The sequence below is a fragment of the Pteronotus mesoamericanus genome, unplaced genomic scaffold, assembly GCF_021234165.1.
Source record: "Pteronotus mesoamericanus isolate MK-2021 breed Mesoamerican mustached bat unplaced genomic scaffold, CSHL_Meso_final contig_130, whole genome shotgun sequence".
In the NCBI taxonomy this organism is placed as follows: Eukaryota; Metazoa; Chordata; class Mammalia; order Chiroptera; family Mormoopidae; genus Pteronotus; species Pteronotus mesoamericanus.
This window is the reverse complement of record NW_026555060.1, coordinates 11252416-11266837: the sequence shown is the minus strand read 5'-3', so window position 1 is coordinate 11266837 and position 14422 is coordinate 11252416. Positions and strand designations below refer to the sequence as shown.

At 45.3% G+C, this 14422-nt stretch overlaps 1 protein-coding gene across 16 annotated transcripts in view; it reads right to left on the bottom strand.

Moving 5' to 3' along the window:
- Positions 1–1696: 1696 nt before the first annotated feature.
- The window catches only part of SVIL (supervillin), a 215740-nt gene continuing 203014 nt past the window's right edge, over positions 1697–14422 (bottom strand). For all 16 annotated transcript variants that reach the window (XM_054592170.1, XM_054592180.1, XM_054592174.1 and 13 more), the window contains 8 exons: positions 12571–12676; positions 11715–11922; positions 10090–10223; positions 8172–8327; positions 6444–6587; positions 4782–4906; positions 2744–2899; positions 1697–2644 (listed from right to left, as the gene is read on the bottom strand). In XM_054592170.1, the coding sequence (XP_054448145.1) occupies positions 2558–2644; positions 2744–2899; positions 4782–4906; positions 6444–6587; positions 8172–8327; positions 10090–10223; positions 11715–11922; positions 12571–12676 (1116 nt within the window). In that variant the 3' untranslated portion in view covers positions 1697–2557. The remainder of the gene's footprint in view (positions 2645–2743; positions 2900–4781; positions 4907–6443; positions 6588–8171; positions 8328–10089; positions 10224–11714; positions 11923–12570; positions 12677–14422) is intronic.

The window sequence follows — 14422 nt, the reverse complement described above, 5'->3', positions numbered from 1 at the left end:
CCTTGTCTGTCCCGCGTTGAGCCCAATCTCGCTCCCCTAGGGCCAGCCTCAGTGCAGGGGCTCCCACACCTATAGTGGTGGCTCTGAATAAAGTCAGCCTTCCTGTCTTAACAAGTGTCCTGGATAGTTATTTCTTTAACGGTGGCATTATCTATGATTTTCAATTCCTAATTTATATATCCTTTTCATGCTAATGTTGACATTTTTCAAATATATCTGTTACTATTTTTTAAAATGGCTTTCTTGAGGCATCACATACATGCCATAAAATATGCCTATGTAAGTGCACAGCTCAGTAAGTTTCAGGACTGTTACTGAGTTGTGCAACCATCGCCACAATCCAGTTTTAGAAAAATTTCCATCTCCCTCAAAAGTTCCCTCTTGTTATTTGCAGTCAGCCTTCACTCCCATTTCCATCTCCAGCCACCAATGAGGTGCTTTCTGTCTGAATGAATTAGTCTTTCCAGGAAATTCCATGTACAAAAGTGCCCCTCATCCAAGGGGAACACATCCTAAGACTCGCAGTGGACACCTGAAACTGCAGATTGTACTGAAATCTACATGTTGTTTTTTTACACGTACTTCCTATGACAAAGTTTAATATTGCAGATGACACTTACCTATCATCTATGGCAGGCTCTTCACTGGAAGCTCTTACAGCAACCCAGTCACTTTCTGTGCATAAAGGGATCCAGGTGACCTCTTAGAACTGACACAGGCAGCCCTGCCTCTCTTTCGAACAGCCCACCGGTGGCCCTACTGGCTCTGGGGGTCCTTCTCCGTTTCTCATTGCTCACTACCCATGGGAAGTATATTCTGAGCTTCTCTCTCTCCCTTTCCTTCTACATTTATTTCTTTGGAAGGTTCCACTTATTTTGGTTTATTCTATAATTTCTAGGTGTGCGACTTCATTAACTGCAGCTCTCATCTTCCCTATGCCAGCGACAACAACAAAAATATCAACATCAGCTGGTACCTAGGACCTGACAATATTGAAGGAGATTCCACTTCATCCTCACCAAGAATCAGTCCTGTGGTGTGGGCAGGAGAGGTGCAATTGACTCTTAAAAAAAAAAAAGAAAGAAAACGTAGGTAGAAAACTTCAGTGACTGCCCAATGTCACATAGTCATAAAGTGGTGGGACCAGGCGGGGGTTGCAGTCCCACGGTGCAGGTACACAAGTATGTGACAATGTTTTAGGCAAATGTTATTCAATATTTTAAAATTAAAACAAAGTGGGGGGACAGTAGCAACTTAAAGTAGGTCTATAAAATTGGTTCAAACAATGGACTTGGGATGGAAACAACACACGAGCCTGTGAAGAGTTTTCTGACTCATTTTAACTTTTCTAAATACCTTATATATTCAATATTAATAAAAAGGCACCAAGATCCTGATTTTGAGATGTAGATTAGTTTGGATGGTAGATGTAGATACAGTTTTAAGGTAAAGATATTCTGTTAAACGATGACTTGCAAAAATATGTCTTTAACATAGAATTTAGAACTAATTTTATGGGTCAAATCTGTCTATGCAGTCTTATGACTTGTACAAAATCTTGCCTTAAACTAAATTAAAAGAGGCAGATACTATTTAATGATGAAATACTGGCACTAGATTAACATTTGCAAAAAAAAATTTTTTCAGAAAGGCACACGCTTGGAATTCAATGTGAACGAATCAATTAATTGCTGTGTTTATTCCGAAGCTTTTATTTTGGAGTCCTAGATCACAAGATGACATGTTTAATGTTTACAACAGGTATTAGAAATTGAGATGTTTTTTTATTTCTACTATTTTAGAGTAAAATTGTAGATAATGTTCCAAACCATCATCAAAAAAATGCAGGGCAAACTTTTATGTATATAAACTGTACATAAAAACAAGGCACTATACATTTTGGGGAGACATTAAGGTAGAAAGGTGAATTCGTACAGATTCCATGCCAGGAAGTGCACATTTTCTGTTCCTTTTAGCACCGGAAGCAGCACTCAGAACAAGTAAGACCTAATGCTGAAGAAGACATTTCTGAACATGGTGAATATACGTATCGGTGGCAGAGCTAATTCCACAGAAGCAACGCCATCTACCTTTTAATAATATTTTGACACCCCCCCAAAATCTGAAAAGTGAATGAATACATACTGCTTTGTTAAATACATATTTGATTTATATGGTGTTTATATAAATATATATATTTTAGAATCCACCAACTATCAAAATAACACTTTATAAAGAGAACTGCTTAAAAAAAAATAGGCAACGCGTAGCTGGAACAGGAGGGCAGTGCTGCGGCGGCCGCGGGGGGGCGGCCGCTGAGGTGCGCCTACGGGGTTTTTATTAACATTACCTGCTGAATCGTGGAAAGAGTTCCCGAAGAGTTCTCTTAAACATTTACAAAATACACAACTCCAGGACAAGCAGGAGAGCTAATAAATTCAGGTTTTGGAAACTCTGATTAAAAAATATTTTTAAAAACACCAGTCCAAAAAATATCCACTTTCCTGGTCCAATGGTATTGAAAGTGACAACAGAGGTTCCACCAGCATCTCTCCGTTCAGAAAAGACCTTTTGCTTTCTTCAGGTTCACTTGCTTCCAGGCGGGCAGTGCATTGTATTCCTCTCTTGTCATGTCTAGTGCAAACTGCAAGAATCAGGAGAAATGCCAGGTGGCTGAGTAAGAGGACTCTCGTATCAGCCCAGCATGCAGTTTAATGGCTATACCACCTGAAGAAACACTTACCTCGAAGTCTTCATCGGTGAGATAAATCTCAAGCTTTAGAGGATCAACTCCCTCGGGCAGTGGCCTGGCTAGGAGATCAGCCAGTGGGTAAATGGTTTTACAGAGCTTGGCTAACACGTCTTCCACAAGAGTGATCTGATTCGAAACTTCCGTATCCTAGAGAAGAGGAGGGGACAGAGAGAAATGTGTCCCACACCTGAACACGCTCTATCACGTGCCTGCAAGTACACAACCCTGTCCGATCTGCACCCCAGCCTGGGGACTCCCTCGGGGGGAAACAGGGCTCTAAAGTGGAAGGGAATTCCTCAGAGTCCCCCAGCTCCCGCCCTGGCTTTAGGTGCCCTCTCACCCTGCCCAAGTGCTCAACACACCCTGTCCCAGGGCTGCCTCAGAAGAAGAGGTTAGGGACTAGCCTAGGCGGGAATTAGAACATAAGATCATTAAATTTGATGTTTAAACACCAGAAGCATCCAAATAATGATGTTTGTTTAACAATATTTAAAAATACTTAAAAATGCATGTAGACTATGCCAGAGTTGAATCAATAATTTTTTAAAAAAATCACTGTGTGCTTTTAATCTGAACAGGTTATTCAGGTAAATTGCCTTCCCCTGGTAAACTGAATCCCAGATTGGCTGCCTTCCAGGCGGGTGCGGGGGGGAGGGGGGGGCGGGGCGAATGGCCAGCAGCGCAGCGGGGTCCAGTATAGACTAAGGGTGGAGAGGTGGGTTTCAGAACTAGCCTGAGCCTCAGACCTGGGGCAAGCTGCTTCCTGTTTTGTGCCTCAGCTCCTTCACCGGTAAAATGGGGATAATAATATGTTGGTTCCTAATGGGCTGTTGTGAAAATTAATGTAAAGTGCTTGGAGCAGTGCCTGGCACAGAGTGAGCCCTCAGTGAATGTTCCTTATTATTACAACTTGCTGACATGGGAAGCCAACTGCTCACTGGCCGAAAGCCTGCGGGCCTGCACGAGACATTGCATGGCCCATCGCCAGCCCCAGTGAGCGAGAATGAATACAGGAGAATGGCCGTGATTTATGGCCTTGAACTTAGACTGCAGCGACGGTGCTCCCATTCCCTGGAGCTATGCAGTCCCATGGATCACGCATTTATTGGGAACAGGGCACGCCCACTGACCGTGCTGGGTAGCAGGCTGCCTGGGCCCTCCCTGTGCAGGTGAAGCCCGCTCGGCCACAGAGTGGGTGGGACGGGCAGTGGTGCCTGCACTAGGAAACAGGCTCCCTCTGCTGTGAAGCAGCCGTGAGCTTTTCTTGTTTAAACTTATTCAGACTTCCTATAAAATGCACTCGTGCCCTCTCCCCCCTCTCCCTGAAAAGCAGCTCTCCTACTCAGTAAGAAAATCAAAACGAACAGACCTATAGTACTATTACCCTCCAAACCAAAAACATTCTTGGAACTGCTGTTCCCAGCCACGTTAAAAACTCATAAATTAAGAAATTCTATATTGTAGGAAGCTTCCTTTTTTTCTGTGCAGTAGGAAATGATAACGTTCTGGTTCATAATTTTTTTTTTTTGGCAATAGTGATAAATGCCTCATGTGGTAATACCAGGTGGTCTCATAAAAGAATATGAATGAGTTAGTGAGCAGTACCTTATTGGGAGTGACTCCTAATACATTCATTTACTTAGTTATCTGTGCACGTTAATTCATCACAGAGTTGTCTGTCTCCTTTAACAGAAGCCAATGTCTGAAGCATGAGGACTTTGTTGTGCCTTGTGTGGACCTTGAGACTGAAGAGGCACCAGTTTTTATTTATGGGTATTTTCAAAGTAATTAAATTCACCTTAGCTTTTTAGTTTTTTGACCTGAGTACTATATGTAGAAAATTACCAAAATACTTCAATTGATTTCTCTTTGGACTTTTCCTCTTCCTAAGCTAATTCCACATAGACTTGTTAACATGTGGTAAATGAGAAGACATGTTCTTACTTTGAAAATGCAATGCCCTAAGGTAAAGCCCATCTGCGACCCAAAAGGCGGGGATCCCCCTTCACAGGGAAGGCGCTGTGCTCACCATTTCCGTGATCTCAGCAATGTCCTCTCTGTGCTCCCAGCTGGGGAACATATTAGTGAACGTCAGGGGCTCCAGACCCGCGTGGATCAGGTAAGATTTGGGCGGTGGCTTCTTGATATTTTTTCCTGTGGTCACAAAGAATGCAAGTGTCAGCAGACCCAGGGTGGGCCCGGAGACCCTCTCTTTCTCTGGTTCCCCTTGAAACCTTTCCTCTCTGCTTGGATCTTGACTTCATGCATAAAATAGAAGTTATGAATAGTTCATAACAACGTATGGATGATGTTTATACAAGGTTCATTTTATGTATATGACTTTGCATAAAACTGCCTGTGATCCACCTGACTGTAAACTGTCTGAATGTAACAAAATGTGTCTTGGGCCTTGCATGGGAGGACACGTCCTTCCTTCTGCACTTGCCTGTAGGAATGTTCCTAATGCCGTGCTAAGTTCAAAGAGAACTGAACAGCTAATGCAGCATTTTATAAGCCACTGTAGCTTAAACTTTTGGTGGGAAGTTTAATAAGTTATTTTATTACTAAAGAGATTTTCAAGAACAGAATCCACTATACACTTAGTGACACTAAGCTAATCAACACAACCATAACAATTCAGATAAATGAATTATTGGCATCTTGAGTTTATGTAGAAGTCCACAAATTTTAGGTGGACAGTATAGGGGAAAAAAACAATGAATTGACTATAGATCTCTCTTTTTCGATATCACATTAAAAATAATAATAATGACTGGTAACAAGGTTGCCATTGGCTTTCCTGCCTGTGGGGGAGCCTTCTTCTCCCCGACAGTGTGAGGCTGCGCGTGGACAGTGTGAGTGTGAGGCTGTGTGTGGACAGTGTGCGGGTGGAGGCTAGCGTGCCCCACAGCACGATTAGTCCTGAGTACAGAAGGGTTTTAACTAGTCCAGGGCATTCTGCAATATTTATTCTGCATTAGGTGACCCTCCACAATACGGGGGTTTAGGGGCACCAACACCCTATGCAGTCAAAAATCCACATATAACTTTTGACTCCCCCTAAACTTAGTCATCCCTTGGCATCCACAGGGTATTGGTTCCAGGACCACCCCCCACAGATACCAACACCCGTGGATGCTCAAGCCCCATATATAGAATGGTGTAGAACAATGCATACAGTTGGCCCTCCACATCTGCGGACTCCCACTTGCAGACTGAAAATAATTGTTGATCCGCAGTTGGCTGAATCCCTGAATATGAAAACCATGGATACGGATGGCTGACTGTATATATACACTGAAAAAAATCTGTGTGTAACTGGACTCAGGCAGCTTCAACCTTGTTCAAGGGTCAGCTGTACAGCCTTTAACCTCCAGGGTAACAAGTTAAATGGCTTTATAATATAAAAAAGAAAAGTGAAATCTCATTCATGCTGGCAGCGGAGAATATACTAATTGAAAATTAATAAGCCTCAAAAGTTGAAGAGAAGAAAGTTGGTTTCGCCACTGTCCGCTGGCTGTACCAAGGCTGGCCGGCACGCAGAAGGGAGGCCTGGGCTGCGGCTCTGACCAAGTCTGCAGAGAGCCGCTGGCACTAGCTTCTGAACGGATGCTGCTTGTCACTGTACCCACAGTACCCGGGGGTTCGGGGCTTGCCCTTTGCCCCGGCCCGCTCCCTGCAGATGCCTCACCCCGGCAGTATTGGAGCACGGTCTCCATGGCGCTCTTTCGGTCGGAGGCCCAGCGAATGCGGGCAGAACCGGTGATCTTGTTCTCGATGGGCCACCAGCCTTGCCAGAGGTACACCTCATGGTGATTGTCAACCAGGAAGAGTGCTGTGAGGGTGAGGACAGACCAGACAATCAAGCCTCTTCATGGGTGCTTCCAGGCATGTTTCCCCAGATCTAACGGATGCCTTTCCTCCGGCTGCCTTTGTCAGGGGCAGTGCCCTTGGCAGCTAAATTCAGGGGCAAAGGGAGGGTCCTTCGAACACTAAATCAGGAAAGACCTCTAGGCAGAGAGAGGTGGCTGATGACATGGGCCTCTTTCCTTCCCTCTCCTCGTCTCTCCTCCAGCTCTCCCTCCCCTGGCCCCTCCTCAGCCGCAGGCATCCACGGGGTGCCGAGAGTGCAGGGGTAATGCACATGCCACTCACGGGGTGACGGTCCCACTTATCTCTAAAGGATCTATGGAACACTGGAGAGAGTACTTCCTGTTTGCCCACCCTATACCTCTCTGACATTCAAGCCCATGTATGACTGCTTCACCGGTGATGTAAAGTTCATGGCTCTTTTCGAGAGGAATGGGCTCCCAAATCCATGTTCCTTATCTTTTCTCTTCATCCAGCCATCAGCCTACTCTAACTGCACGTGGTAAAGGGGCTCTGGCTTTAGCTCAGCTTGCCCCGAGTAGCATACGTTTCAGCATTCTGTAAAAACCATACACTTAAAAAGCCAAGTGGAGGCTAATAACCCATCCTGAGCCATAGGGTGAAGAGGGTGGGAAGCAGCTTCCCTGTTAAGATACTTGCTAACATACCCCACAGTATGACCCGTGTACCCATCACACTTTTAAGGTGGTGACCTGGGCTGCCAGTGGCAGGCGAGGTTCTGGTTGTGGCTCCAGGCTCTTGTTGTGGGAGAAGGGTGGCACACCTTACCTGGTCTACAGGGCGGGCAGGAGGGTCTATATACACAACCCAGTCTCCTGGGACCAGGACAGTCCCAACCAGAATGAGAGCACAAAGGTTCTCTCTTCAGGCGCTGGCCGAGTGGAAACAGACCTGACCTTGGGATTAGAAGACCCGGGCGAGGCCATGGCTCTGCTCTGCAGCCTTCGTACGGTGGATACTGTCCTTTGCCTAAGTCAGCAGATACTCCAAACATCCTGCTCCTTGGCCACTTGCTTTCCCAGGCTCCTTGCAGCTGGGGTGGCCACGTGACAGAGCTCTGGCCAAAGGGATGCAGGCAGAAGTCTGCTGGGGGCTTCAGGGAAAGCTTTTGCTTTATTTGATGAAAGTGAGAGACGTGGCCATCACTGCCCTTTTCTCTACCCACTTCTCCTGTCTTGAATGAAAATAGAACAGGACCAGGGCAGACAACTGTGGACCACAAAGCAAGGAGACCGAGGGAAGGCCAGGGCAGCAACAGACACACCAGGCCCGACGCTGCTGCGCTCAGCTTATTCCTAACAGATGCGTTCAGGGATGTAAGTCACTGAGCCTCAGTTTCTTATAATGTGTGGTCGATGCCACTTTTCTTTGGGGTAGGTGGGGAGGTTAAATGAGCTAATATAAAAAGAAATTGTCAGTGTACTTGACAAATAAAAACTGCCTAATAAATGCAAGGGGGAAACAAAAAGGCTTTTTGGAAGGTGTATCTTCCGCTGCTCAGCGCGACTGCCGTCCTCTGGGGCCGTACCTGGCTGTGGCGCGCTGTACAGGTCCTCCTGCAGGAAGGGCATGGAATTGACCACAGAGGGGTCCCGGGCAGGGTACATGAATTCTGTGGCTGAGAAATCCCCAGAGGAACTGCTGAGGATGAACAGGCGGGGTGTGAAGTTAAAATTTCCAGGATCTTGGAAAGAAAAGAGAACAAAGCTAAAGACAAAATATGCACCAAAGTACATTTCAGAGGGACTGGAAAGTTCATGCAAAACAAGAAATAAAGAATTAGTATGAAATTAGGTAGCGTTTATCTGAACTTGGAGGCAGGGAAGTCCTCTTTAATTGTAATTGCAAAAGAAGTAACCAAAGGAGAAGAGCTTTACATATTGACAACATAAAAATAAAAATTACATGGCAAAAAATTGCCACGCCAACAAAGAAAATGACAAGGTAAGTGAAAAAATGGGAAATAAGGAAACTTGCTACTATCCCTGGTACACCAAGGAATATAGTGCAAAGTTAAATATCTCAATAAAAAATGTGCAAAAAAGCACCAATAAAACATCCATCAAAGTAGAAATTCAAATGCCTAAAAAATTAATGAAGAAAGCATTTAATAGTACTCGTAATTTTAAGACATTCATTGAGAACAGTGCTTAGATAGTATTTCCCCCCAGCAATGTTGGCAAAGGTGGGAAAGGTGATGCACTGAGTCCGTAACTGTGCTGGGAAACGCACACCTTCGTATTCTGCTGGCAAGGATGAGCCTTGTGCCAACATTCTGATAACACACGTGGTGACTCGGATATTAATTATAAGATTTTTATTAGTTGAACACAGCAGTTCCATATCTAGGGATTTACATTAACTAGGAATGGATGCAGATCATTACTTTAAAGATTATTCACACCTGTATCATTATACAGTTGCCAAAAAAAGGAAACAACTCATGCCTTCAACTATTAGAGCCAGATTAAATAGGTACTGTCATGTATTATAGAATATTCATGGAATACCCTACAGCCATTAAAGTCTAAATAGTAACAACTTGGGAAGTTGTGCATAACAAATTAAAAGAAAAAACCAGGTTACAAAACAATATGTATAATGCTATCCAAATTTTATTTAAAAAAATATATATATGACATAGAGAAATGTCAGTTCTGCTTATCTATGAGAGGTATGATTATAAGTGATGTATTTTCTTTTTTAACCCCTCTGTATTTTTAAACAGTCTCCATCATATATAACAATTTATAAAAATTGAGAGGTGGTATAATTCAGGGATTATATGTAAATTCATTGTTGTCCAACCGATTCATCAGCAGTAGAAGTGGTTGAGTGTTTGCTGGATTGCAAGAATTTAATGAGTTAATGTCTTTCACATGCTTAGTGCCTGAATCATCCTAACTGCTTAATAATTGTTAGCTTTTCTTTTTCTGTTATGCCTTTAAGTTGATCTTTATACATTTCGTATGTTGTGCATTTAAATACAAACTGATACACTCTCTAAGGGAAACTCCACTCCTTGCCTGCATCCAGGAAGCTGGCCACACTGAAAACATCCTGTTCCGCATTAGGCTTGCACTGTGCTGTTGCTCATCTGGTGTCCTGGAATCTTCTTCTCTTCCTCCCTTCTCTCAGATCATCCCTACATCCATGTAAATTGCTCCCTGTCTCTGCCTTGTCTCTGTGGACCTGGGTGTGATTTTTCCTCATGGAAGTAATTTTTTTCTTTTTAACTCTCAACCTCCTTCACCTGCACCTCTTTCACAACCTATAAATTTTTTACTTGGCATTATAATTAGTCATACATATTATGTAGCCTTATTGGGTCGTAGGCCCAAGAGGACCTAGCCTAGGTTTAATTCATTGTGTGTTGTACATAGTAGGGGCTCAACAAATTTGCCTCGAATGAATGAGTGAGCAGAGGCTATGGAATGTGGACTTACCCTGGAGCATGCAGTCGTAGGCTTTCCTGTCTCTCCTTCCCAGCGCGTCCCAGAACCCCAGGGGCTCGGAGCCTTCGTCACACTCGTGTATGGTCACTTTGCTGCTGCTATGCAGTCCTGCTTCCAGGGGGCACCTGCGTGGGCACCAGTCCTTCTTGTTAGGCTTTGGAAGTGCTGACAGCACACAATTATTCAAGGCTGAATCTGCAGGTGACTTCACCATCTCTCTTCTACTTTTTAACTAAAACAATTCCTGCTAATGAATAACAACATGCTCTGTGGGGCAGGTGTTGCCTTTGCCCTTAGAGAGCAATGTACAATACTTATAATATGTAATGGCCATGATATACATTTCTATATACAATGTTCATATTTACTATTCCTGGTCCTCTCCTGCTGGAACATAAACTCACTGGCAAGCCCCTAGTCCCCAAATCTGTGCGTGGCACCAACGAGGTGCTCAAGAATTTCTGTTGAATGAACGAATGAATGCTTTGTCGTTTTGTTTTTTTCTCAGGGGTCCAAGTAACAAATCCGATGGGCCGTGAATGTCTTCGGATGTCTCAGGGAACATCATTTATCATCCCTCCCCACTGCCTCCCCTCGGGACAGTGTTTGTGATGGAAGATCTGGCTTCCCAGCTGCCTGCGTGTTGAAGGGTCACTTGCCTTCCTTCTCCTGTCTGCTCTCTCCGTGTGGCGGTCGGGTTTGGAGCAGTCACAGGGAAAGCAGGCCCGCAAGGCACTGTCTTGATACCCAGAGAATGGATTTCACCGAACTGCCCTTTGGTGGTGCATGGTGGCCCTGGGAAACTCCTCATTTTGACTGTACAGATGTTACCAAGGTCCTCCCAGTTCTTGCTGAGGAAATGCTGGGCTCCTCCTAAATGACCAGGGCCCTGGGATTTCTTTGGCTGCCGGCAGTGCTCGTGTGGCACAAGCTGCTAGGAAGCGGGGCCCGGCTGCAGCCTGACTGTAGGCAGGTGAGCAGCTGGTGCGGCCCGCTCCCGAGGGCCCCACTTTGCGCTGCAGCCCGGTGCGTTTTCTCTGTGGACGTGGCCCATGGCGGTGCCTGCTGGGACGGGAACAAAACCCCACCCCGCTGCGCTGTGTCTGAGAACTGCCCCAGCGAGCCAATAACTCACTGTCAGGGGGCTGCCTTCGAGAACGCAAAAACGCGGTCCTTATCTAAAGAAGGGACATCTTAAATTGTGCGGTCTTTATTAGCTAAATTCTTTTTAACATTCTACTGTTCTGACAACATTAAAACTCTGAACTTCTAGAAGGTATTTGAAATTTGCTGTTTAAGTAACAAAGGACGTTAGGCTCATAATTCAACAGCTGAGTCACATCTATGCAAAAATTAAAGTACTTGTTGGGGTCCCTTCCCTTGCTCTTCACTCTGCTTTTTATGAGCGGGAGAAGCCCTCAAGCTGGAGTTTTGGCTGAGATGTGTCAGGTCTACCTGGAACGTCAGAGGCCCCGACAATGGTCATAAGTAGCCTTGGTGAAGTCACTGTCAGCACACCCGGGCGTCCACTCGGAACCCTGGGCACCCTCTGGCCTTAGCCCTCACCCCCTACAGGCAGCTCTTCCAGAAGAAGCCCTCACACCCGCAACACTCACTGTTCTTTGATTTTATTTGCTGCAGTCCTTCCAACCTCCTTCGTGTGGGCTTGGGCTTTGCATCCGTGCCACAGGTAAATGAGGGCTTTGTTTACGTTGAGGACAACCATGGACGTCCTGGACCTCAAACTGCTACAGTGGCAGGCCACTTCCAGCAAATTTCCTTCCATGGGCACTTCTCCTCGCACACAGTACAGCCTCCACTCGCCTGCAGGGGGCACCAGCGGCACAGGGTTAGGAGGTGCGCTCCGCGGAAGAGGGGAGACCGGCCCTGGGATCCCTGCTCAGCAGTCAGCCGCACACACCCTTCCTCACCCTGAAGGGGAGGCGGAGCCTGAGCCCCGCGGCCATCTCGCTGCCCGCCTGAACACAAATCCTTTCGGAGTTAGGAGCCAGGGTGCCCGGTCCATGAAGCAGAGAAATCATTTTCACAAATTTATAAATGCCTAGGTAAGTCATAGAACAGGCATATTTTAAAGACCTCTAAAGCTAAGGTCTTTTTGTTTTTGGTTCTGGCCAATAAAAATTTCAGAATTTATAATAGAAGATCCACTGGAGTTCCCCCCCCCCCCCCCCCCCCGCCAACCCTCCTAAAAAGAGACAGAGTCGCTGTGAGGATTCCGTTTAAGGTGAAGTAATCTTCCAGCCTCCAGCATGCAATGCTGGATCCCGGGCCCGTTCCACAGGAGAGGGGATTATGAGATCCCCAAAAAGCTGCTTTATGAGTCAGGCATTAGAAGGCTTTCAGTGGGAAAGCCACAGCCATATGAAGAGAGACTTAATAGCCCCCACGCCTATAAAAATACCTTCCACGAGCGGAACAAAAAATCTAACTCTACCAGTAAAAGTGACTCACTTTGCGCATTTTCTTCCTCCTCTTCCCGTCTGCCGGAGTGTACCACCATCCCCCCCTGGAAACACTGCAGGAAACAGGGGGGTTCCTTGCCCTGGAGGACCTGGACCTTCCAAGGTAAACACATTAACATAAGTAACCTGCACTGGTTTTCCACAGGCATACAAACTATAGCCCCTCTTGCAGAAAACCTGAAAACATGTCAAGAAACACAAGCAAGAGCCAGAGACAGTACTATTATCTAAAGATAATATTAAAATTCAAGCATATAGCTCTCCTTTCAAAGTATTTTTCAGGTATATTTCTTTAAAAAAAAAAGGATGATTGTTTTGTGTTGCTTTCTACACTGATTTTTTTCACTTGAAGTTTGTTATCGAACATTTTTTTAAAACGTGGATTTTGATATTTAAATGGTATTTCCTGGTACAGATGTAACTTGATTGATTTAAACACATTTTTAACAAAGTATACCTCTGAGCAATGAGAATGACTAATCACTGAGTAAGTCTGGGGGGGAAGAACTGCCTCTTTTGTAGACTTTCCCAGAGGCTAATCACAGAGCCTGTGCCCACCAACCGTGGGCGGCCCTAGTGGCTGACGCGCTCTCTTCCATCAGGTGTTAGCTGCTCCAGCATAACGTTCCGGGTGAGTCAACTCACTCTCACTTCGGCAAGACATTTTCCCTTCAAGAGGAAATTAATTGTTTATTGAGGCTGGAAGTCGGGGAGCACATTTCTCACCATGAGTTAGTTTATCAATCTCAGGGCCCATTTTGCATAATTAAGTGCCATTTTGCGGCAGTGTTTTATATGCATGAAGTGATATTCCATCTGTTGGAGTGACAAAAAATGAAATGCTTCGACTAGAGAGATTAAGACTCAACACTCTAAAGATGATTTTGAGGGCATTCATTCATGGCCCTCACACACACACGCACACACACACACACACATAGAAAAGAGAAAACAAACAAACAAAAAAAGACATTGAAATGACTCACTATCAGGCATAAGTGAAAATGCTATGGTCACTAACAGCTATTGGGAAATACAGTCCATAGTAGAAGAGGACTGGGTCTTAGTCAAGAGGACAGGAAGTCTAAGGAGTGTTGCTCTGTTTCCCGAGAAAATTCCTCTGTTCTCTTCCCTCCTGCTATTGTTAACTATTCATCCAAGATAGTAAAAAGAGCTGCACATGGTGTCGTGTTCCATACCCAAAAACCCCAGGGTCAGCTCTCGATTACTGGTACTGAAGGATGGAATCTGAGGCACAGACAACCTGAACACTAAAAGCAATGTTTGCAAAACATTGGTTGTGGTTAGTAGTATCTGCCCATTATTACACTGGCTCTGGGGCTGTTACGGTGATGAAGAGCAGGACAGGCAAGGTCTCCTTCATGTTTGTGAGGGAAGACAGGTAATAAATAAGTAAACAAAATGACCATGTAGTTTTAGTTTTACTTCGTGGGAAATGCTATGAAAAAAAAATAACGCATTGGAAAATAAACCAGAATCATTCGGGGTAAGAGTTTCACACAGACCCAGGGGAGTGCTTCACACAGTGGGAACGGTGCAAAGCGGTGTGTCTGAGGAAGAGCAAGAAGCCTGGAGCAGCCGGGGGCCTGTGCAAGAACAGGGAAGGCTGGGGAGCTGTGCTGGGCTGACTGTGCCGTGCCGGGGGAGCGCGGGGAGGCTGCTGAGATTGTAGGCCAAGTGTGGGGACAGCAAGGGGGGGAACGTGATCTGGCCTGTTCTGGAAAAAATCACTCGGGGGCTGCTCTGAGGAATGCAGATGTTGGAAATACAGATTTTTACATTAATCTCTGATATTTCCTTAGGGTATATTTGGGTAAGTG